Raw genomic sequence first — 25,437 nt, forward strand, 5'->3', positions numbered from 1 at the left:
TAGGAGAAAGTGTTTTAATATTTCAGCCTTCTCCACAAATCAGATTATGGCTGATGTGGGCCTTTAGGATTTGATTTTTTTAAAAATTCAGTGCACAACTCCAGAATATTTGTAGGCAACAACAGTCTTTTTTGCTTAGCCTCACTTGATAAACTTAACTAACTACACTGAGGTCCCATTGTGAATTCTTCCTTCCTCTCAAATCTTGATAATGCAGAGATGCCTTTTGCACTTTATTCTGCAAAGCAAGATCATTTGTCAGGTTATTAGCTGGTTTTTCTTGGGGTGATAAAATAATTTGACTTTTATCCTTTATCTTTATTGATCTGCACAGAATAGATCATATATTGGCATCATCATCCTCTGTAGAACTCTAGCATTTTTCTCCACATCAAGTATCTTCAGCAAACGTCTTCAGATTTTCCTTGGTGTAACAAACCTTCAGCACATTGTTTTTATAACTTTAACTATAAATCAATAGCTAAGTTCATCTGGGTTGCTACTACTTCCATTCCGGCACAAAGGGATGTGGTGCAGGGGTAAAATCTACTTACCTTCCTTACTGGTTCAGAAGTGCAGGTGCCCTGCACACATGTGTCACATGCGCGCACAGACCTTCTGCGCATGCACAAAACTTTATGCGCATGCACAGAAGATAAAAAAACACATTACTTCCTGGTTAAAACCAGGAAGCAATAACACCTGGGCGGGTAGGTGGAGCTTTGCTCCGCAATCGCTACCAGATTGCCTAACTACCGGCCATGATCACCACTGGATTGCACAATTGAGCATTTCACCCCTGATATAGTGGTTGCGGACGAGTATGATGAGCCAGCAAATAGCCACAGCAGCTAGAGGCACATCATATTACTTCCTCCTGGGGAAGATTTATTTTTCTGAGGCCTTCACAATGTTTCATTTGTAGTTCTGCTATAGATAGGTCAGTTCCCTATCTAGGCAGGAAATGAGCAATGTGGTGCTGTTTTCCTGAACAAGGCAACAGAACAAATTTGTATGATTACAGTGTCAAATACCAGTTTGCCACTCCTCTGTTAAGAGTATTTCATTCTTTTCTAACCAAAGTTAAAGTTTGTGAACTGTGATTGCTGTGAATTTTTGATCCCACATACCCCTTTTCCCTTGGTAAGAACTTTTTGAAAGATAAAAGGTTCAATGTATCTCATTTTAATATTATTGCATTAACACTGCTCTCACCCTTACATCAGAAGCATCAATGCACAGAACAAAAGAAAGGTTCCCTCTTAACACAGGATGCTTGCACAAAGCTCTCTTTTAAATCTTGAAATGCCTGTTTGCACTTGGGAGTTTAATGAACTTTATTGAGGTACTGCCTGGTTACACGTAGAGAGGTTTTGCATTGCAGCAGGGATATCCAGCATCAAAATGGTGGATGCAGCTGGATGATTGATGACCCCCCCTCCTTTTAAGGTAAGTTATATGCATCATGGACACAAACAAAAAAGAGGCAGGGGTTTGATTGCCTAGCTGTGTTCACCGTTTTGATGCCATTGACTCTATACACACCCACTGAAAATATCCCTGCTTCGATTGAAAAATGAGGTACTAATCAGTCATAGAATCTCACAGCTCTGGGGATCTGGGATGTTGGAGGTTGCTGAACAGTTTGCACTTTCTACTCTTCTGTCTTAACTTTTTGTTAGTTGATAATGTAACCTAAGACAGACATTAAGCTAAAGGTGTAACCTAAATAAGACATAGGCCATCAACAGGCACATAGAAATAAACCATATTTATGCACTTTCAAAAGAGGCAATAAAAAAAGCTAAGAAGAAAAAAAAAAGACCATAACACTTCCTCTCTAACAACCGACATGCAAATAAACAGGGATTAACATTACAAGCAGAAAACAATACCCTAATCAAGGAACTGCCAAAAAGAAAACAACACTCCCACCAAAACTGGTAGGGCAAGCTATTGTATATCAAGGGGACGCAAACCCCACACTCACTCACACCGACTATCTCAGAGGTGTCAAACTCAAGACCCACAGGGCAAATCAGGCCCATGGGGTGCTTAGATGTGGCCTGCGGGGCCGGCCTGGAAATAGCAAAGGATCGGACCATGGTGCTTCTGCTAGCAAAAATGAGGTCCGGGGGTGTGGTGCACAGCCTCCCCAGCGCCCCTTTTTTGGCCTGGACAGCCTCCTGCAGCACCCTGCTGGCCAAAATGGGCTGGGGGGCATAGGCAGCCCCCCAAGCCCCATTTTAGCTGTCAGGGTGCTGCAGGAGGCCATCCAGGGTGCAGGGTGGCTGGCAGAATGCTGCAGGAGATGTCCATCCCATCTGCCGTCCATCCTGTCTCCCTCCTCCTCCCGGCCAGCCCACAGAGGACAACTACAATTCTGAACTGGCCATTGAAGAAATCAAGTTTGACACCCCCGGACTATCTCAAATAATTAGGAAATGAAACATCTGCAAGCAAGCAAGCAAACAAACAACCAAGTTCAGAAAACACCAAGGAGTCCCAAGTAATACAGTTCAGAAAAGCCCAATTGAAATTAATCTAGTTTAATAGTTAATTTGGCTACTTTAAGATTGGAAAAAATCTTAATTGTTCCCCATGTTCTTCTGCAGTAAATAACAATATCAGCCAAATATGGTTCATAGCATTTTCCCTGGCCCACAAAAACTTTGGAGGGTATATGAAGTACAGATAGTCCTTGTTTAGCATATTCCTCAAACAGCAGCAGTTTGCAATTACAGTACACTGGTGATGAAAATATACCTCTGCAATGAATCCTCACATTTATAAGCTTTGCTGATCTGTAAAGGAAAGGAAAGCTGAAGTTTATATGTGAAGTCATGGATTCACATAGTAACCATTTTGCTTAATGACTGAGTTGTGGCTCCCAGTTGTGATTCCTACAGTATATGAGGCTTGTACAGAAGCAGCTTTCACTTTGGGAGAGTCTATGGAGATTCCCAGTCATCCAGATTATGGTTGTCCCAAAGGTGCTTTTTTCAAGAGGCAACTGGACTTTCTGGTAGAAAGTCCATTTGCCTCTTGACAACCAGAAAGTCCAGTTGCCTCTGGAAAAAAGCACCTTTGATTTCACTTTGAGAGTTTTCTTGAAAGAAATTTGTCAATATTCCTTAAATACGAAGTAAACACATATTTTCCATAAATTTAACTTCTTTTTTGTCTTAGGAACTAAAACTATGTGTGAAGACCATTTTTACTAGTCAAGAACAGATTTTTTCTTTGTCTTTCTTCAGGGCATCTCTGTAATACGATATGTAATATGATCTCTGTTTCTGTGCTCTACTAATGTAGTAGTGCGTGGCTTATTTGTAAAAATATCATTGAAGACTTCTTAGATCTGCTTTTTGTTGTGAAGATAAGCTGAATTCTACCCATGTCTCAATGCATTCGGTATGAGTGTAAGTGACAAGCAGGTTTATAATTGCCCTGCTGAATAATCCAACCTATGAGCTCACAATTCTAGACTTGGCTCTTTTTCTTTCAATCCACTGCTTGACATGACAGGCTGTGGTTCCTTCACCCTCAAGTCTATTTTGCAGTTGGCAGGTTCTGCTTTGTGAATTGCATTTTGCATTCCTGGCAGGCAGCAGAAGCCACACTCTATCTGCCCCCTTCTAGTGATTTGTTTCTGCCTTTTCTATCATACCTTACCTGCCTTTTGCATATTTGGCAGTAGTTTTGGGTGTTCTTTGCCTTGTCACCTAGTTTCTGCAATTTTTCTCCTTGACTGAGAACTTTATTAGGAACTTTATTAGTCCAACTCTCCTTCACCCCATCTATGACTTTTCTTGATTTCTTCCACACAGCATAACTTAGGAGGGCTGCTTTCCTGTGGAAAGCCTGTGACTCTTCTCTATATAAGGAAGGCACACATTCCAGGGTTTGAATCATCCTGGGCAGGTTTCTTTTACATGTTGTTCAGAGTCTGATTTAATCATTCAGTTAATCCATCTGTCTGTGGGTTCTCCTGCCAGATATCCCCAGTGCTATATATAAATGCTTTAGCAAAGCAGATTGGAAGTTTGGGGCTTGATCTGTGAAAATCTCATTAGGTACACCCACTCTACTGAACAGTTTAAGCAACTCATTGGCACTGACTTTTGTGGTAACTGCGGAAGGGAATTGCCGCAGGGCATCTCATAGCATAATCAGAAATTACAAGGCTAGACTGATTTCCTTTGGCTGACTTTGGCAAGGGACCAGCAATGTCCATAGCAATTCTAGGAAATAGAAAGGGGGACAAAAGGATTTTTTTTTACATGGGTGTCTTGTTTTGTCCTTCCTTGGGGGTCTTCCCTAACTCTATAAGAAGAACCCAATTTTTCTCCACAAATCAGGATGTGCTACTCGCTCATCACCATTTTCAACCACTGCCCTCCTACAGCTTATCAAAGAAGGGTCTTTTTTCTTGGAGAAGTGTAATATCTACCTCCCATTTGTGCTTTAAAGACTGGATTTTGTGCCTGCTCACCTATCAGTCTTTCTTTATGTGGCTGCTTCTCTGGAGCAAAGATGTGGCTAGGATAGCAATACATCGGAAGAGAATTCTGCTCCTCGTTGCTTTTCTTGTTCTTGTAATTATTTACTATAAAATTTCTTTCCAGGCATTATAGCCAACATATATTCTTCTAGTACTTTGGGCTGAATGCACCCTATATCATCCTTTTCGCAAGTAAGATTGCAGAGTATTGAAAAATTTCACGATACATCCGTGTTCCTGATTAAGATATCGAATGAGGAAATCAGCCTGCCCATGTATTCACCCATGTATTCATGCATACATACAAAGCTCATATTTACTCACAGACCTATAACAATAGAGAAAGAGAAGGGATGATTGTGAATTGGCACTTTCCCAAGATTACCACCATTTTATCAAATAAGCCCAAGCTGCCAAGCATTAAAAATAGCAAATTTGTTTAAGAGTTCTCTCAGCAATTTTTTTCTTGAATAAAGTTCTTTCATATGTTATTTATATGTCAGTGGAGCCACAAGGCCACACTTCTGGCTGTGATAAGATAACATCAAAATGTGTTTGTCTTGTATTCAGATACAGAGTTTTCTACTTTCACCTTTATGACTAAATTCCTGAGCCATGTTGGACTTAAAAATCCACACATTTCTTAATTTTTCTGTGAAATTTTCCAATTAAAAATGTATGCAAGATAGAAATCAAATATATCAACACATACACAGTGCTAGAAAATATTTTAAAAGAATTGGGTATATTAGGCAAAATGCTAATTTGGATTGGGCAAAATGCTAATATTAGGCTGGGCATGCTGTGTCCCATCCGCCAAGGAATATCAGATGGTGGAGACTAGGTGATATGCCTTCTCTGCCACAGTCCCTGCCTTCTGGAACATTCTCCATTCAGAGTTGGGGATGGCCCAACCCTGTTGGCCTTTTTATAAGAAGACCTGGTTTTGTGCCCAGGCCTAAGGCTCTTATTAAGGGTCGTATTAAGGGTCCTGTTTTCTGGCTGTATTGACATCTATGATGACATTTTTTTCTTGGCTGCCACAGATAGATAGAAAGATAGGTAGATAGGTTGAGGTAGAGAGAGATATAGAGACAGAGATACATATATAATTTTGTAATTGTTTTTAATTGTTTTATGATTGTTTGCTGCCCAGGCTCAATTCTTTGAGATGGGCAGCTATAGAAATTGAACAAAGAAATATACAAAGAAAACTTCATTGTTTGGAGAGCTATGCCTTAAAACAAATGCAAATCTTAAACAAATCTTCAGTACGGTGAACTGAATTTGAGTCACACAGATGAAAAGTTGAGGAAAAATTGAATTCATCCAATTTATATTGGTAAGAAATTGTGACAAGCTAATATTGGCATATAGTTGCTTCAAAATTGGATTTCAATTCTCAAGAAAGACTATCAAGGCACGGAGTACATTCCTGACACCTGGGTGATGGGATGAACCAAACATTTAGCTCAAGGTTGGCTTTAGAGGTGAGGATTTATTTTTGGTCAAGCCACAGGCACAATCTTGAGCAAACCATCCAGCATCTCAGTCCCATTGGCTTATGGCGCAGTGTAGAGACCCTTCAAATGAATAATACATGAAAGATCCAAAGGAAACAAAACAGTGACAAAGTACACAGACTCACAAAGTGCTTGTAAGTGTTGAAAAATAATAGAAAACAGTAGGAAAATCCCGCAGAAATATGGTGACACCTAGGGAGGAGGTAATTGTTTCTAACTCTCTAGTTAGGGAGGGTATTAAATGAGCATTACAAATCATATTCTCACTGGGAGGTGACTGAGGGAGGTTCACTCCCCACTTTGGGCAACTTCCATTAGATCCCCCTATTAGCTTTTGGCTAGCAGCTTTCATTCCATCCAACTCCAGCACTGGAAGAGCTGGAATGGCAGCAATAATTCAGCTGACAAGTTAACTCCATTTCGTTCTATTCAGGTGAATCCTCCAATGTTAAGAACTGCTGCAGATTTTCCTCCTTGCTGTTTATGAATTGTAAAAGGATAAGAGGGTGCTGTCTTCTCATGGGCAGTGATATTCTTGAATGATTCATCTCAGGAAAAACCAATTTTTTTTTTAACTAACCAAGGTTTTAAAAAAGCCCACTTACAAAACATGCTGCTTGTATAATTCACTGGTATTTTGTCTGGTCACAGGAGAAGCTTTGCATTTGGCCAGGGACTTTGGCTATACGTGTGAAACTGAATTCCCAGCCAAGGCAGTCGGAGAACATCTTGCCAGGCAACACATGGAACAGAAGGAACAGACAGCAAGGAAAAAAATGATCCTAGCAACAAAGTAAGTTGTTTAAAGGCTACCTTGTTCACCTGTGAGTCTAGAAGCTAACTATACTAGGCTTCCAACTGGGATGTGGTAGCTCAGTGGCTAGGACACTGAGCTTGTCGATCGAAAGGCCGGCAGTTCAGCGGTTCATTCAGCGGTTCGAATCTCTAGTGCCACGTTATGGGGTGAGCTCCCGTTACTAGTCCCAGCTTCTGCCAACCTAGCAGTTCGAAAGCACGTAAAAAATGCAAGTAGAAAAATAGGGGCCACCTTTGGTGGGAAGGTAACAGCATTCCGTGCGCCTTTGGTGTTGAATCACGCCGGCCACATGATCATGGAGGCGTCTTTGGACAGCACTGGCTCTTCAGCTTTGAAACGGAGATGAGCACTGCCCCCTAGAATCGGGAACGACTAGCACTTATGCATGAGGGAAACCTTAACCTTTACCTTTTTAGGCTTCCAAGACAAATGATTTTGAAGTTGGGTGGATTTAACAAGTCAAATACATAAATAATAAAAAAAATAAATGCATAGAAGGTGAAAATTATTTATATTTTGGTACTTTAAGGTATTCACAGACCCAGAGGGGATGCTGAGGTCCCACAAACATGCACAAAGTAACAATCCTTCATATATGACTTAATATAGTCAGGTATGCACCTGTGGTAACTATTCTGACCATAGTTACTAATAAATCCATTTACATTGAACTGATTGAGATTTATTTAAAAATAACAATGGATATGCTCTATAAATAATTTCTAATAATATATTGGCAGTCGAAAGAAAACTTTTTGAAAGGTCTATATGACATTGTCAAATATAGGATGCCAAATCACTTGGCAGGGTACTTTTCCTTATCTTTAAAATGTAGAAATTCTTTCCTTTTCTTTCTCTTGATTTTATTTTCATAGGGGGAAAAATGCAGTTGCATCCAGCATCATACCTCTACTGTTTAGCTAGGCTAATTGGGTGGCAAAGGACAGTTGAGAGAGAATTAGACTTTTTTTACCCTCACAAACTTGCTGATGATGTCTAGAAGCATCAACCATCTGATGACTCATATTAAGTGATGAATGGATGGCTTTGTGATCTTATATCATCATTACCCTGTTGCAGTTAATTAGAACTTAGCCAGAAAGAGTCATATTTATTTATTTATTTCTTGGAAAGCTTTATTTAGAAAAAAAATGTGTAAATGGTGTAAGAATACAGCTTCAGAAAGTTCCCCATAGATATGTCCATTAGGGACTCAAAGCCTATATAATACAAAAGATGTTTCAAGTTCAAAAATGGGTTGTGCCACCTTTATCATCCTTCTACTAATACTTATTGATCATTCCAAAAGTTTTCTGAGCTTGAGCCTCCTTTTCATTCAGAATATTTCTGGAATATTTGAAACAGTTCCAGTAAAATTGGAGCAGTTGGTTTGAACTTTGAACAAATTTTTTTTGGATTCTAACATCATTAATGTCAGCATGTTAGATGAACAAATTGTAGATTCTGCAGTTAGCAAGAACAGTGAGGGACAAACCAGAGAGCTGAACTGCTGCCACAGTGATTTGCTCTTGCAATGATACATAGAAATCAATTATTCTTTATCCATGGCATTCTTATATTATTATGTAAATTAAGCATTTAATAAACAGTTTAAGAAATATTGATAAACTATGCACAGGTATTCTGGATTTAAGAAGGTATTCTTGGGGGGGGGAAACTTTCATACATACTTTCTGTAGTAATATAATAGCAATAGCAATAGCATTTTGACTTATATACTGCTTCACAGTGCTTTACAGCCCTGTCTAAGTGGTTTACAGAGTCAGCCTATTGCCCCCAACAATCAGGGTCCTCATTTTACCAACCTCAGAAGGATGGAAGGCTGAGTCAACCTTGAGCCTGGTGACATTTGAACTGCCAAACTGTTGGCAGCTGGCAGTCAGCAGAAGTAGCCTGCATACTGCATTCTAACCACTGCGCCACCGTGGCTCTTTTAATCAATAATAATCGATCAAATCACCTTAATCATAGATTTGAATCTAGTCTGATTCACAAGTAAATTCTACTGATAATTCTCAGGCCAGTTCTAGAGATTATGAATTTACTCAACCAAATATGCCCAGGTTTGATTCATCCCCCCCCCCCACAAATCTGTACCAAATCATGGGACATAGTAAGGTTTCTTTGATCTCCCAATTCATCATTTTTTATAGTACAGTGGGCAAAATATATTGGTTGCATTGAATGAAGTCATGCTGTTGGCATATAAACAAAAGACTCAGGTAGTTCCTTTGACTGCAACAGGACTTTAAAGTGGTTTCTTCACAACTCTGCGGTTCATTGTAAGATTATAATCTGATCCACAAACCATTCAAAGTATATGACATAATCCAGATTTAAGTGGTCTTATGCGACTGTATAGGGTTTAATTGATAAGAATCCAGTCCAATGTGTTTGTCAATCAGGCTGCCTACATTATATTGCACTAGTTCTAAGCATGTGATTATAGCCAAGGACAGCCATGTCCACTAAGGCGTGTCTTTGTATTTCTGCGTGGCCACGACTTGAAACCTGGTGACAAGAAGGAGGTTACTGAAAAGAATACATACAGTATCAAAGGGTTTCATAAAAGTAGCAAGCTTTCTGCTTCCTTTGAAAGGGAAACCTCTTCCCTACTTGATGTGTAACCCCTCTTCAAAGGATCCCCTTTGGCTATATCAGCATGCCACGATCCAAAAAAAAATCACCAAACTGACTTAAAGTGGCAGAAAACAAGCCTCCCCTTTTATTAGGCCACACGCAGGCATTACAATTGGAAGTTCTAAAATGCACAAACATACCAGAGGCAAGCTGGCCTTATTATAAAGGGCTCTGTAGCTTCCCAAAGGAACCGTAAAAAAAACAATTACGCTGCCGTGACCAAACAGAATCTTAAAACATTTACTAAGACAAAAGCAAGCCAATTGGTGCATCTGCATATGTGGCAGGGTACCCTTTCAAAGTGAGCCTTTTCTGCCAAGAGGTACATAGCTTTGCTTAATCTGCTCCCTCTGAAGGAAGGCTCACCCACTCTAGTGGTTTCCATTACAGCTTTTCAGGCTGTACGGTTTGAATAACACAACCTATGCAGGGGTGGGTTCTACTTACCGTTACTACTGGTTCACAACGGGATCATGCACATGTGCTTGCTTCGCTCGTGTGCACGCCGAGCTGCTGTGCCGGCGCAGATCGCCTATGATGACATCCGGGTCAGTGGGCGGACCCTCCTGCCAGCTTTACTGCTTGTTCTATAGAGCCGGTCTGAACTGGGGGCAACCCACCACTGAAGCTATGTGCATTCTACTTTCATTTTAAAGTAGTACTGGGTTTATTAAATTTGATTTTTTTAAATATACAGTTTAAGAGGTAGTAATGAAAAAGACAAGAAAGCCCTTTGCCAGGCATCTATGGGATGCCATCCAAATGTGTCCAGGAAGTCTTTGTGGCTTCTGAATGAATAATATTTCCACTTGATGTTGTGGGTGTGCATTGTGATAGTTTAGATGATCTTTTCTGGTGCACCCTACCCAGTGACTTACAATGTTTGAATGATACTACTCAAGCCATGAGTACCACTTGGCTTTTGGTTTACATAGCAGGTTCAGGAGCAGGGAGGGGGAGACTGGAGAGGAGGGGAGAAGATGAATGCATACCAAAAAGTGAACAGAGCCAGGATAATGAAAAATGCCATGACAAAAATTAACTTTTTCTTTAAATTTACACAATTGATATGATTCCTTCCCACCTCTTTCATAATGTCTGCCTTCTGGCACATTAAAAAAAAAATGAAAAAACCCAGTGACCACTTTTGAAAAGGTTCAGAGGGATATGCCAAAATTTTTAAGGATACACACTTGTTCTTGATAGTCTTAATATTTAGGTCATCCAGTATTTTTTTTTTCTATCGATCACTGACAAAGCAAGAAAGTCAGCTATTCTGCTATGTGAATAGCATTCATTTGCCTCTAGTGCAATCCGTTCTTCTAGTAGAAATTTACATAAAGTGGTATTAGTTATCTATTATATTTGTATAATTATGCTGAGGGAAGCATGTGTGGTACGAAACTTAAAGCATTTATTCAATGAATATGGTAAGTAACCTTAATGAGTATGCATCTATTTTGATTCTAGGCAAATATGTAAAGAATTCCAGGATCTCCTAAGCCAAGACAGGTCACCTTTGGGTTCCTCAAGACCTACTCCAATATTAGATCTGGATATTCAGAGACATTTAACACATTTCAGGTATGACCACCAAAATCTATCGAATGGAATAACTTTATTTAAAAATCAGTTCTGAAGTGTTAAGAGTACTTTCTCTGTGCAGAAGTATTAAATGTGTTTTATATATGAAGATCTTGCCCAAAACAGATGTTTTGGCCCTTCTTGCACATGTCTTCTTCCAAGACAAACAGAGGTGGGTTTCAGCAGGTTCTGACCAGTTCTGGAGAACCGGTAGCAGAAATTTTGAGTAGTTCAGAGAACCGGTAAATACCACCTTTGACTGGCCCACCCCCATCTATTCTCTGCCTCCTGAGTCCCAGCTGATCAGGAGGAAATGGGGATTTTGCAGTAACCTTCCCCTGCCACAGCCACTAAGCCACACCCACCAAGCCATGCCATGCCTACCAAGCCATGCCCACAGAACCGGTAGTAAAAAAATTTGAATCCCACCACTGAAGACAAAGATGAGGAAATGTCAGAATACTCCAGAGACTAGCGATCCAGGGAAAGCTACATCTTGTAGTAAATCTTTTGGTTTACAATGGTTGGGACCATGAATGCTTTTCAAGCTGCTCTGGTGATTTGCTGTTAATGTTTTTTTTTAAAGTAATTGATTCTTCATTTATCTCAACATACATAATCAATATGTATTTTTATAGAATTTGCATGGATTTTTGATGAAAAATTGTCTAGTTGAGTACACAGGGTTTTGTTTGTCAGAGAACACAAAGCCCACATCCAGGGAACTTCGCACTCAACTCACATAAGCTAGGATTCCACAGAGAAGTTTTCCTCAATTTGGTACCCTCAAAGATGAAACATCCCAAAATGCATGGGATTATGGCACATCTGAAGACCACACAACTGAGGAAAGCTACAGTAACAGAATAGATTGGTCAAATTTAATCCCAGTCTACAGTTTTGCTATAAATAAGTGGTCAGGTGCCCTCTAGTGATCCTTGAAATAACTAAATGTTTCTTGTTCGAAGGAAGTAGAGTTGATGTCACATCTAAGGAAGCATGAAGGGAAGGAATATTAATTTACACTTTCACTGTTGCCTCTAAAAGAGCATTTTATTTCAAATACAGTTCCACTTTTATCTAAGTAGAACAATGTGAGAAAAATTGCTTAGTTTTTCCCCAGATATCAGTTACATAAATATGGTGGAACAGTACCATGGTTGGAACAAATACATATGAAACATTATCTTATATCTATAATGGAAAGATGGCCTTGATTTTTCTAACAATTATTTTATAAATTCTAGAAATCATACAAATTTTAATTTAGTCCACATAGATGGTCTCCCTATCCTATAATAGCATGTAAGTTTTCCCCCGATTATTATGTTCTATGTTGTCTTCAAAACAAATATTAATATAAGCACTACCCTTAGAACACCCGTATTTTTTCTTGATTTAATTGAATTTCATGTGTTTATTCTAATAACAGCCAATATAATTTTTGGCTAAGATCAAGTATAGTACTATAAGAATAATTATGAGCTCCAGTTGCCAAATCTCCCTAGTAATCTCTTCATCCTCCTAATATCCTCTTTATAATAATGACACTATTAAAATGCATAATGTTTATAACTTTTGTGGGTCATATCAACATCCATATAACCCCCAGAACTGCATTTGGGATTAATTTGTGTCTTCAGAGCTGGTTTTGTCTAATGGTTAAGACATTTGAGTTCTAGTCCTACCTTCAGCACAAAGTTTGCTGGGTGACCTTTGGCTAGTCATTCTCTCAGCCTAGGAGGGGGACACTGGTAAATTTCTTCCCAAAATGCTGCTGAGAACTTTCATAGATTAGTCCATGTAGTTGCAAGAGTCAAGACTGACATAAAAGCATAAATAAAAAAATAATTAATTTTGTATGACTTCTGCCAAAGAGTATGACAAGAGGAAAGGATTCCCATTAATAGCCACATGACCGAGTTACACAGTTTACTCTGACTTTACTTCCAACATCAGGGTAAATGCCTGAAAAAAAGATGCCTACCCTTTGTTCTCTAAACTCGTAACTAATTTTTTTGTAAAGATCTATGTTCCCTGCTATAAACACGACACTATCTAACCTAAAATCCGAAGAAGAGCCTAACTGGATCAAGTCATTGGCCATTCGGCATCACACCATGGCCCATTAAATGTTTTCAAGGAGCTGATGAGCATTAATAAAGGGATGATAGCCCTTCTCTACTTTGGTTTTCTAGCAGCTAATATTTAGGGTATGCTCTTTGCAATTCCTCCATTATATTTTCTAGTTCCCCTTTTTGAAGCCATCCTAATTAGTAGCCATTACCGGGATTGGCATCAGTTTTTCATATTTCTAAATCATATTGTTTACATGCTAACTTCCTTTTTTCAATATTGAAATTGTCTGCCTTTAATTTCAGTGGAAAACCCTAAATTCTGCGGGATTAAAACTTAATTCCATCTATATTGCATTATTTTTCCTACCTTTAGCCCTGGGCAATTCATGCATGATTTCATGTACCTGTATCATATCTCTTTTTACCTATCATTTGTCTAAGCTAAAAAGTACAAGTACTAGGATGAGCCATTCTAGCCGCCTCATCATTTAGATTGCCCCCTTTTTTGTGTCTCTGCTGTATCTATCCACTAGATACAATAAGTTTTATGTTGGTTTAATTGTAATTAATCATAAGGACTAATCCGAGGACTATTACGTGATGAGTGAAACAATGATGGCCATCCATAATAAGCATGGCTGGTTAAAAAGGCATTTGTAATTTTTTTAAAAAAAATCTGAAGGTGTGGATTACTGTAAAGAATGGAGTAGTTTACTGCAGGTCACCATTTTATCAACTCCAAGGAATGCTGGTAGTTTCTCTGATGTTGAAGCCTGAGGTGAAACATTACAATTATCTTTTAAGATATTCTATGGTGTGCAGGTAGATTCTGTTGAAATCACATGGTCCATCCCTGGGGCCAGATGTTTTTCACATGAGCAAGGCGTAGCAAAAAAAAAAGTGAGTCTCTTTGAGTATCATCCACCAGCCACAGTATGTTGTAAATATTTGATAGCAACTTCTGCTGCTAACGATACCCAGACTTGGCCATTGTTGGAAACTGGAGATAGACAGATGGCATCCTCCTCTTCTTCTCCCCCTTCTTGGTGGAAAATGACAGTATTTCCTTTGCAGAAAGACTAAATTGTGTCAGCCTTGAAGGGTGGGGGTGGAAGGGTCGGGTAGGATGTGAGGTACCTTGTGGATGCTGTCAAAGAAGAGTCCAAGTCTTGAGGGCAGTTTGGCTGCTTTGACATACAATGAAAGAATATCATTAAAACATAACAGAGGCATCCCTTCCATCAAGCTCTGAGAAAACTGCATAATGACTAGAAAAGACTAGCAGTAAAGCTCCCTTTCTCTTTTAAGATCTCTGAAGATTCTTGGCAAATGTGAACAATCTGAGTTCATGATGTTCAGGAATTTCTCTATAATTAATCTCAGCTTTATCCAAGAGAAAGAGTAGACTTCTAACCTTTGCGGAGAACTTGCTAGGCTCATTGAACCCTTTCAGTATAACCAAATAATTGAAATGCTTTTTTTAAAAAAAAACCTTAATGGCAGTGTGAGGATGAGACACCTTCTTTGCCCACAAGAACTAAATCAGGTGATGATCCGTTTGCTATTTCTATAAAAGGAATGATATTGGCCCAGTATGGATCTGGGCATACTGGATCATACAATATATCAACCAATATAGCCCATCAGCACAGACAATTTCAAAAAATCCTGACAGCAATTTCCAAAACAATTCTGAGTGGAGAAAGCCTAGGGCTCCTAGATTTTGGTTACACAAATCTGGATCATCATTAGAGATGTGGAAAACACAAATTCTTACTAAGTGCAAATGGTCACCTGGAGTTTGTAACTCTGATCTAGTAGCCTTAAGAATTCCAGTCTAGGAAGTTTTTCCTAGATTCCTCCACAAAGGACTGGCTGCAATGCAGAGTCATGTATTGTTGAATACCATGGGCTTTTTGTTGGCTTGTCAGCTGATTTCCTAGAAAAGAGGCCACAAATCATTAAGGGAATAGCCATTGGATACTATGAAAATGTTCTATATATTCTCCTTGCAACATTTAAGCAGAATACAATTTATTATTTAACATATTTCTATTCCACCACAATTGAAAAGACTTTTGGGAAACTGAAACATTTGAGGTACCTTTAATCCATTCCCTGTAGATGGCAATGCAGACATCTGGGCAGGGATGCAGCCAATAGGGTTGTCAGCTCTTTTTCAAGGAGAAATAAATAGGCAGATATCTCACCTGGCCATTATGACTATTTTGTGCATCACTGTGATGCATTGTGTGCCTCACTTGTAGAGTGCCCAAAAAATTACTCTTTTGATCCTATTATTTAACATCTACATAAAACCAATAAGGAAAGTCATCCATCAGTTCAATATTATCACTGCACTAATAGCCAGTTGTGCATCATCACTCTGGGCCTTATGGTTGATGCTATGGGAATTTTGCCTGGAGACTGTAACAGTTCTGTCTAGGACAAAATTGACTGAAATTGGGCCCAGGTAAGATGGAGGGTTCATCAAGATTCTCAATCAGCTCCTGCCTGTTCATCTAGCACTGAGGGATTAGATCAATTATTTTGGGTCCTCTTGGAATCAGACCTACTACTGGATAGAAAGGTGGAGGCTATAGCCGGGTGCCAGTTTGTGCCAAGAGTCATACCTGAGGCAAAAAGATCTCACAAAAGACCTCATTTATTTATTTATTTATTTATTTATTTGTTTGTTTGATTGATTGATTGATTGATTGATTGATTGGATGCCCATCGTGTCTAGAGGTGACTCTGGGTGGCTTACAAACATTACTCTATGGTTAAATGGAGAAACTTCATTACTACATGGCTGGACTCCTGCAGTGCATTCTGTCTGAAGAAGCCCATTTATTGGCAGGTGCTCCCTGCAAAGAGCCTATGATACTATGGGCTCTCCATTGTTTACACTAAATTTCTTGTGCAGTCTAACAAGCTCATTTGATATATGAAACCCTAGATGCTGTGATGCCTATGTATCTGCTGGACTCCATTCTCTAAAAAGAATCAGTTTGTTCAGTGTGATTCTCCTCGAAGAAGCTCTTAATTGTACCATATTCTCTGTTGCACCACCTTATGGAATAAGTTCCTCTTAGAAGTGAGGTTTGCCGGTGATATTTTTAAGAGTTTTCCACATGTTTGCTGGTTCATTTGCTGAAAACTGATTCTTTAGCTTTTCAGAGTAGCTTCTTTTTGCTGCTCTGATCTCCCTTGTTAGTGCATTTCTGGCCTGATTGTACAGCGTTTTATCACCTTTTCTGTAGGCTTCCTCTTTGGAATGTCGTAGCTGCTTAAGTTTAGGTGTAAACCAAGGTTTGTTGTTACTGTATATTCGCAAGTTCCTTGTAGGTACACATAGGTCTTCACAGAAGCTGACATATGATACTTACCCCTTGTGCCCTTTATGTCTGAAACAAATGAAATACCTTCATTTTGAGGGTGGGAATTATTTATTTTGTGGAAATGTACCCTTTATCACCCAAGGAGGCAAATCCAATTGGTAACCATATGCAATTGGCAATCATATGAATTTCTTAGAGAGCATGCGTTTATGTAGACTTGCGTCCATGGGAGTTCACAGCATCTTCATTTAGAAAAAAAACATCTTTGACACCATATCTGCCTGGATGTGTTAATTGGGGGGGGGGTGTCAATCTTCTTTCTATCAAGAGTAATAAATATTTATAAATAGTAAGTAAATATAATAAATATTTTAGAGGGGTGTGTGTGTGTGTGTGTGTGTGTGTGTGTGTGTGTGTGTGTGTTTAGGTCTTGGCGTATTCGGGTCTTTTCCCATGAAAGGTTGAGAGTATCTTGGCAACGTTTCAATGAGGTCTCACTCATCATCTTCAGGCTGGTGCTTATAGCAAAAAGAGCTGAAGATGACGAGTGAGACCTTGTTGAAACGACGCCAAGATACTCTCAACCTTACACGGAAAAAGACCTAAATATGCCAAGACCTACATACCTATACCCGTGAAAACCTACGAATATATATATATATATACATATATATATGTAGGTCTTTGGTTATTCGGGTTTTCTCCTGCGTAAAATTGGAAGTGTCTTGGCGACGTTTCGACGAAATCTCATTCATCATCTTCAGGCTTCAGCTTCGTGCTTCTGGGAGCAATGTGTGATTGCAGTGTGATTGTTTCTTCCTTTTTAACTGCTAGTGGGAGTTTGAACTGATTGGGTGGGAGCTTGGCTGTGCTCTGATTGGATGGGGTTTTTTTTGTGCTCTGATTGGCTGGGGGTGTGTCCTGTTTGGGTGGGGGCTTGGTTGTGCTCAGATTAGTCTGAGTTGCAGGGGGATTTGAGCTGGTGAGCTGCATTGCTGTTGTTTGGCTTCGTGTTCGTGGTCGTACAAACAAACACCCGCGAAAACCTCAGAAAACATATATATATATATATATCACATATATAGTAAACTCTTCAATATTTCTCTCTTTTTTGCCTGCTTTACAGTTTGATTACTCATGGCTTTGGAACTCCTGCGATTTGTGCTGCCCTAAGCACTTTCCAAACTGTTCTAAGTGAAATGCTGAACTACTTGGAAAAACACACAGCGCACAAAAATGGTGGAGCAGCAGAATCCGGCCAAGGACACAGCAATTCAGAGAAAGTCCCACTGAGGAAAACGTCAGAGGCAGCAGTGAAAGAGGGCAAAACAGAAAAGACAGACTAGCAACATCAGACAGAATCTATTTCCAGAGAACTTTGCTGCTGTTATTTTTTTTAAAAAGAACATATATCTATCTAACTATATCTATATATGCCTGTATATTTCATTGAAGGTCATCTCGCTCCTGTGGACCAAACTGAAGGGGGGGGGAAGAAAAAAGTTGTAAAAAAAATCTACCAACTCTACGGACATCAACCATGTGATGAGACTATCCATTTTTAAGTGTTGCTCTTGAAACTGCTGTGTGTGTGTGTCTGTGTGTGTGTGTGTGTGTGTGTGTGTGTGTGTGTGTGTGTGTGTGTATGCACATGCGTGCACACATTCATTCAATCATTCCAAACATTACATCAATACACATTTTCTTGGCATTTCCAGACTCAAGAATGCCATTCAGGATCATGAAAATATATGATCATGGGATACACTTGTACTAGTGGGGAAAATTGTATCGCACCACCCATCTGATGAAAGAACACCTCTTTTCACTTCTGACAACATACAAAAGACCCCTGACTGAAAGATGAAAAACCTTAGAGCTCTTAAGAGTACAACCACCGCATTGCCAGGACTGATGATTTGAGGCCTGGGAATTTATAAATAATCCTCATCAGAGCTATGTCAAAGTCCACCAAGGTCGAATCCTTCTCATTCAAGGATCAGCCTCAGGATGACATCACAGATTAGAATGAATGAGCCTGGACTTTAATCTATCGCCTTTTTATTTCTGCTTAGTAGAAGTCAAATGACACATTCAATGAGTATCTTTCTTATTTGCGTTTCCACTTATTAGCCCATTTTCATCTCAGCAAGAAATGGTATACAGTCACATATTCTTCTGGTTCAAAAGAAGGGAATGGAGAAGACTATTGTATTATTTTGATATTTCTGGGGGGGTTTGCCTTCTTTTTCATAACAGCTCTGATTCAACACCATATGTTCTCCAGGTGGTGATAGAGAACAGGTCTAGGTTAGTCTTCCTTGTTCTAGTTCTCTGAGGCATATCTCCAGGAATGCTTGAAAGAATAACAGTATATGCTGAGTTGTTGAAAGTAAGTAGGCTCTGGGCATCATTGAATAGGCAAGGTTCTCCTAGAACAGCCTGCATAAAGAGTGCCCATTGCTGCAGATGTTGTCTTGTCATAGACAAACTAAGGATGTAAAAATAAACTAAGGTGACCATCCTTAGAAGACATACTTATGTATGGGTTCCTGGCTCTCATATTGCCATGGTGATATGAGTGATATGCTTACAGAAGCAGTGAAGAGTTCTTTTTAATCCAGGAGGAAAGTAAAACTTCAAAAAGTAAAATCTGCCCATTTAAATCACCCACAAAATTTATATGATAATAATATAGAACTTGGTTGCCATTGCCATTTTTCAAGGTTTTTTTAAAATATTATATTTATCAGGAAATTAATGCCCAGCTTCCTGTTTGTGGCAGTTTATAACTATCTAATTTTGCCTAGACTTGTTTGCCTACCTAAGTACTAATCTAACCTGCTCCCATTAACTTTTTGAGATCAGCCAAGATTGGTTAGATTTACTTGTCAGGACTGAGTCACAAATTAGCAGTATAGGTAATCCTCATTCAGCATACACAATTGGGATCAGCAACTCAATAATTAAGCAAAGCAGTCACTATGTGAAACTGCTACTGTGCTTAAGATTTTACTTCAGTTTTCCTTTGCTTTATAGATCTGTGAAGGTCACCAATGCAAGGATTGGTTGTAAAGTTACTTTTTCATCCCTGTCATAACTATGGTTGCTGAACAAGGAAGCAATTAAACAAGGACTACCTGCATTGAAATCTCATCTAGTATCCTGGCATAGTTCATTCAAAGCCTTTGATCTGCCTAAGCATATTACTGCCCTATTATACAAAGCAATTATGGGGCCAGTATGCTGCCATATAGTGAGCATGTTATTTCAGTTGGAGACATTTGTCTTCCCCCTCCCCAAAAAAGCAAACACACAATCAAAATTAAAAAGGTACAAAGGTAGTTCCATCAAAGTCAATTGATGCTATAGTAAAATCTACACACTAAGCAATAATTGTAATTTCACTAAAATATGGCTAAACTTATATGATTGTTTAAGTATTATAATCATGTCTGGTAGGCCATATGAATGTATTATTTGTACTTTTGGATTCAAAAGTGAGTTTAACAAGCTTATCTTTGTTAGGTAGAATTTCATGTCTTTGGGATGGGTAAGAGGCACAAGTATCTGGTCTGATCTGTCACTTGTTAGTTTCTGACAGCAACCAACAAACAATGAGAATAAGATCGTCAATGATTGCTTTTACTAAGAAATGTTATTCTACATTCAAGAATGAGAAGATGTTTTCAATCAGAACGGCTAGGTCTCTTGAGAGTGTACGTTCAGCATTCAGAGGTCTACTTGTCATTAAATAATTGCCTATATTTTAGATGGCAACAATCAAGACCCTTTCTCTAATTGTGAAATTCTGGTAAAAACTTCATTGCAACTTTTCAGTCCTTTCCTTGTTCAATCCACATTTAAATATCTCACTTGGTCTTTAATGACCAATTTGGCTCTTTTTGTTGTTATTATTGATTAATAAGTAAGCTCAGCATCCAAAGATCTCTGTCTGACATGCAACCATATTTAGGGCATCCTTCACATATTACATGTTTATAAAATGCATATCTAAAAACTAAATAGTGTGGAAACCACTTGTCTGAGACTAGGAGGTAAGCTGCGGCTGAATATAATATAGCCTGAGGCTTCATATCAAAGAAAAAAATTATTCGTTGCCATCTGATGTGTAGTATGACTGTTTCACCTATAACTTGATGATCTAACAAACACAAAGGGATCTAGTGAATGATCTCGCTCAAACCTCTGTGTAAATATGGCACCCTGTTCATACCTTGCTTTCAAGATTTCCTCACAAGCATGATTGTTTTGTAGAAGCACTAATCTGATGGCACCCTGTTTTGTTTCTGGTTTTTTTATATATATATATATACTTGTATTCTTCTCTACTCTTGGTGATTTTAATAAAAGAAAAGGGGGGAAAGCCCTCTTTGCTCTGGACACTAATCCACCAGAAAGGGATGAGGATTATTCTCCATCAATTGATCTTCAAAGAGATCGTGCCCCAACAGTTGACTTATAAAAGGGCAAGAAAAACCAGCAGCAAGAGATTTCAGGCCAATAGCAATGCTCTGAGAGGTGATGTTCAAATCATTTTTCTCCTGGCTGGATTGCAGTTCAGGAGGCTGAGAAGAGCAGGTGGTCTTCCCACATCAGATAAAGATCCGGTTTCAGTTCCAGTTTACGATGATTGTAATTTAAACCCATGGCTTTCCTTTTGTATGATGGACTCCATATAGCAATCATTGTACTTGTATTTAAATGTGAGTGAGCACATGGACACAAGCAAGACTTTGTGATTTCCCCTCCCATTTTGATGGGATCCTTTATAATTTGGCAATGAAATGCATAGTTTTTTTTTCCTGTTTCTTATATGACTTGTCTATTAGACATGACCCTAAGAAAATATGACCACATTTAAGTGAACATTTCACAGCAATAAAATCAATGCTGATTTATGTACTTGGAAATAATTTCTAAGCAGCAATAACATGTGAACGGCAGAGATGCTGCCTTTACCACCACCTTTCTGGGTAAGAGAAATGCAAGTAGAATTGTGTTGTCTATCAATCAATCTTCCTGCCAGGTTAAATTGATACCTTTTATATAATGGCTGTGTTCACACAACATATGAAACCAGGGTTTGTGAAATCATCTAAGCAGAATTTGCCAAACATTGTAAATTAGTGTTTAAAAACCAGAGTGATACAAAGAAAATTTTGCAAGTTGTGAGAATCCAAGCAATGTAAGGACATGCAGTTCATATTTATTAAGCTGGTATGTGGTTTATTTCAATATAACTTAGCAAGACATGTGAATTCAATTACTATGTCCTAGTGAGCAAACACTGCTTCAAAGTAATCAGTGGGATGTGTTAATCTAGCTAGAATGGCTTGCAAAACAGTATCAAGTAGAATAATGAGAAGACCTTGTCTTATTCTTCTGTATTCAAGAGTTCCACTAAATGTAGTGAGTCTTACTTCCAAGTAACTGTACTTAGGCATAAAGGTAAAAGATCTCTTGACTACTCTGAGCCCTGAAGACTTTGTTACAGATACCAGAAACAGTAGTCCTGGGAAGACTTGAAAGCTTTGTAAGACATAATATTCCTGGGTCTGATCACTTTCATGATCAGAAAACTGAGAAGACAAAATAATGAAATTACTTGGTTGGGGGTGTGTGTATTTACAGTACAATTTGAAGATATACTTCCAGGCACAACAATAAATTTAACCTCATCACTTAACGGTTGTGTTAACACAACCTACCACATATTGATGCTCAAATTTCATCTTCTTTTTTTCACAGTAATTCAACCCATCTCTCTAAATTACCACTCAGGAAGGTTGACATCCATCCAGAAACAAAAGGTCTATTTGATTCCTGAGTATAAACTGGGTCGGAAGGGTCTTTTTGCCCTATTAGATACCGTATTTTTCAGAGTATAAAACATACCTTTTTTCCCCAAAAAAGAGAGTGACAATTTGGGTGCATTTTATACTTCGAATGTAGCCCCACCCAGCTTCTCAAATGGAGGTTTCAGAGGCTGAAAAGAAGCTTCAGAAAAGAAGCTTCAGAAAAGAAGCCCCCAAACAGAGCTTCAGAAAAAAAAAACCCAAATAGAGTTTCAGAAAAGAAGCCCCCAAACAGAGCTTCAGTGGCTTTTTTTCTGAAGCTGTTTCAGAGGCTTTCAGAGGCAGAAAAAATAGTTAAAAAAAGCAAGGCACAGAGCTCACAACCAAGGAACCTGTTGTTAAAATTCACCTCTGGAACAGCTGACTGGGGGTATTCCCGGAGGCCGATCCACCTGCCAATCAGCTTTTTTCTTATTTTCCTCCCCAAAAACTAAGGTGCGTTTTATACTCCAAAAACTATAGTACATAGTATCACAAACTGGCTAAGGAAATGATTGTGGAGGGAGAGAAAGGTACTTTAGAGATATTTCAGATAGAATCAAGGAAGGGTGCAGAACCATTTCATGTTCACTTTTATCCCCTATGCCACTGTCTTTAAGCAAAACATCATGTCATGGATCTAATTTGGCCCATTTGCTATTAGTACTGGTGGAACCTTAGCGAAAAATGTATTCTCCTAGTACAAAATTGGCTGCAGGAAAATAGCAGAGGAAAAGACAGTTTTTTTCCCTACTTAGTGCTTCCTAGCTATATCGGAATAACAATCCCCAAAATTTTCAGTCACTAGGTTGGCCTGATTATATCTCAGCAATACGCAAAAGGGCAAAGATTTTCACTTTACCGGGTTGTATCACATACAATATTCCCTCTAGTGATTTGTGCCAGTAAGAATGATTCAGGGATCTTTGCACTGGAATTTGGGAAGGGTCCTGACGAACAGGTAGTCTTACCTTTTATGAACACAGTTGTCTGTAAATCAAATCAGGACGCAGATAAGTTTAGTCTGAAAGGAATCAATCAATCAATCAATGCCAAAATGAAACATTCCAGTACTGCTGGTGTAGTGACTAAACATAACTGATAGCAGTTAAATCTTTCTATAAGAAATGAATCTTTCAATGAAGATTCCCTAAATTTTCAAATGGTCCTTTAGTGGGCCAAGTTCCTCCATGGGTACAGCTGACAAAGGGACATCCCCTTGTGTTTCCAGTCTACCATGGACTACAGAATCACATTTTTTTGTGTAATTCCCATGCAATTCAGCTGCCCTAGAGATTTAGTAGCTCTTATGAGAATTTTTTTCTGGATATAGTGATCAACTCTTGCACTTGTAAATGCTGACAGTGCAAAATGAAATAAAGAATAACATTTAACATGTATATATGCTTGGGGGTAGAGCATATTCCACTCTTGTCTGGAACCAACCAGCATTCCAAGTGCACCCACTGACATGAATGAGACAGATTTCTAGTTTTTATGATTGCCATGTTGGCTGGCTGCCTTTCTTTATTCTGAGATGAACTTATAAATGGAATTACTCATACAGATAGCTGAATAGTGAGTGATCTATCCCCAGACAGAATAACAGAATAACAGAGTTGGAAGGGACCTTGGAGGTCTTCTTATCCAACCCCCGGCTCAAGCAGGGGACCCTATACCATTTCAGACAAATGGCTGTCTAATCTCTTCTTAAAAACCTCCAGTGAGGGAGCCCCCACAACTTTTGAAGGCAAGCCTTTCCACTGGTTAATTGTTGTCACCATTAGGAAATTTCTCCTTAGTTCTTAGTTCTCCTTCTCTCCTTGGTTAGTTTCCATCCATTGCTTCTTGTTCTGCCTTCAAGTGCTTTGGAAAATAACTTGACTCCCTCTTCTTTGTGGCAGTCCCTCAAATATTGGAAGACTGCTACTATGTCACTATAGTCCTTCTTTTCTTTAAACTAGATATGCCCAATTCCTGCAACTGTTCCTTTGTTTAGGCCCCTAAACATCTTTGTTGCTCTCCTCTGCACTTTTTCTAGAATCCCAACATCTTTTTTTATATCGTAGTGGCCAAAACTGGATGCAATATTTCAAGTGTGGTCTTACCAATTATACCAATTATAAATTGGTACTACCACTTCCCATGTTCTCTATTGATGTAGCCTAGGGCAGCATTGACATTTTTGGTGGATGCAGCACACTGTTGGCTCATATTTAAGTGGTTGCCCATTAGGACTTTAATTTTCTTTTCAGTTATTCACACTGCTATTACTGCTATTGTAACTCTTTCAGCTTGTCTTTATAACATGGATGCAATGTTATTTTACAACATGCCTCATGACATTGAAAGAGCTCCTCCTTCAACATTTCAAACTAACAGTTCTACTCTGGATAGGTGGCAAGGGAGAAAAGCTGGAGGAGCCAATGCACTCCATTGAAATTTCAGAAAAGAAATGATGTTCTCTTCCTAATCTTTGGTAGATTAGAAAACTTCCATAACTTTATTAACTTCCAGTGAATCCCCATCTCAGCAAGATCAAGATCAATTAATCCTAAAACTCAAATTGATTTTATTGATGGTAGATGGTAAATTTGCAGTATGTTTGGAAAGTGGCAAATCTAGGATCCATGAAACACAAAATCATGAAATCCCAAGGCTTTAAATTTGATAAAGATCTGGACGCCTTGAAGAGCATTATTGCTATTTCTCTTGAAATTATAATTAAAACTTTAAAGGAAAAAAAAAAGAACCAATCCCCTGATAAACTCATTACAAATTTACAAACTGCACTACATAGAGTGCAGGGGCAACTCTCCAGAAATAATTTAAAAATAATTAACCAACCTTTACACACCAAGCAGCAGAAGCTGCTGTTAAATTACATAGAAGGATGCCTTCAGGAAATCTTCTCACTGCTGGCTGATTTTAAACTTGAAATAATGGATGCTTACAAATTAAGGGCAATAGGCAATCCCTCACTGAGACCTGCCCCTATAATTGTTAAATTTCTAACATCTAGTATAGAGGTCAGCTCCTACAACTTTCAAGACAACCCACCAAGCTGAAAT

At 38.8% G+C, this 25,437-nt stretch overlaps 1 protein-coding gene across 1 annotated transcript in view; it reads left to right on the top strand.

Annotated features, from left to right (window-relative positions):
• Window positions 1-17,854, top strand: part of TFAP2D (transcription factor AP-2 delta) — a 45,211-nt gene extending 27,357 nt beyond the window's left edge. The window contains exons 6-8 of the mRNA XM_058164750.1: window positions 6,679-6,820; window positions 10,976-11,089; window positions 17,635-17,854. Coding sequence (XP_058020733.1) covers window positions 6,679-6,820; window positions 10,976-11,089; window positions 17,635-17,854 — 476 coding nt within the window. The remainder of the gene's footprint in view (window positions 1-6,678; window positions 6,821-10,975; window positions 11,090-17,634) is intronic.
• The last annotated feature ends 7,583 nt before the right edge of the window (window positions 17,855-25,437 follow it).

This window comes from Ahaetulla prasina, chromosome 1 (assembly GCF_028640845.1).
Source record: "Ahaetulla prasina isolate Xishuangbanna chromosome 1, ASM2864084v1, whole genome shotgun sequence".
NCBI classification, from domain to species: domain Eukaryota; kingdom Metazoa; phylum Chordata; class Lepidosauria; order Squamata; family Colubridae; genus Ahaetulla; species Ahaetulla prasina.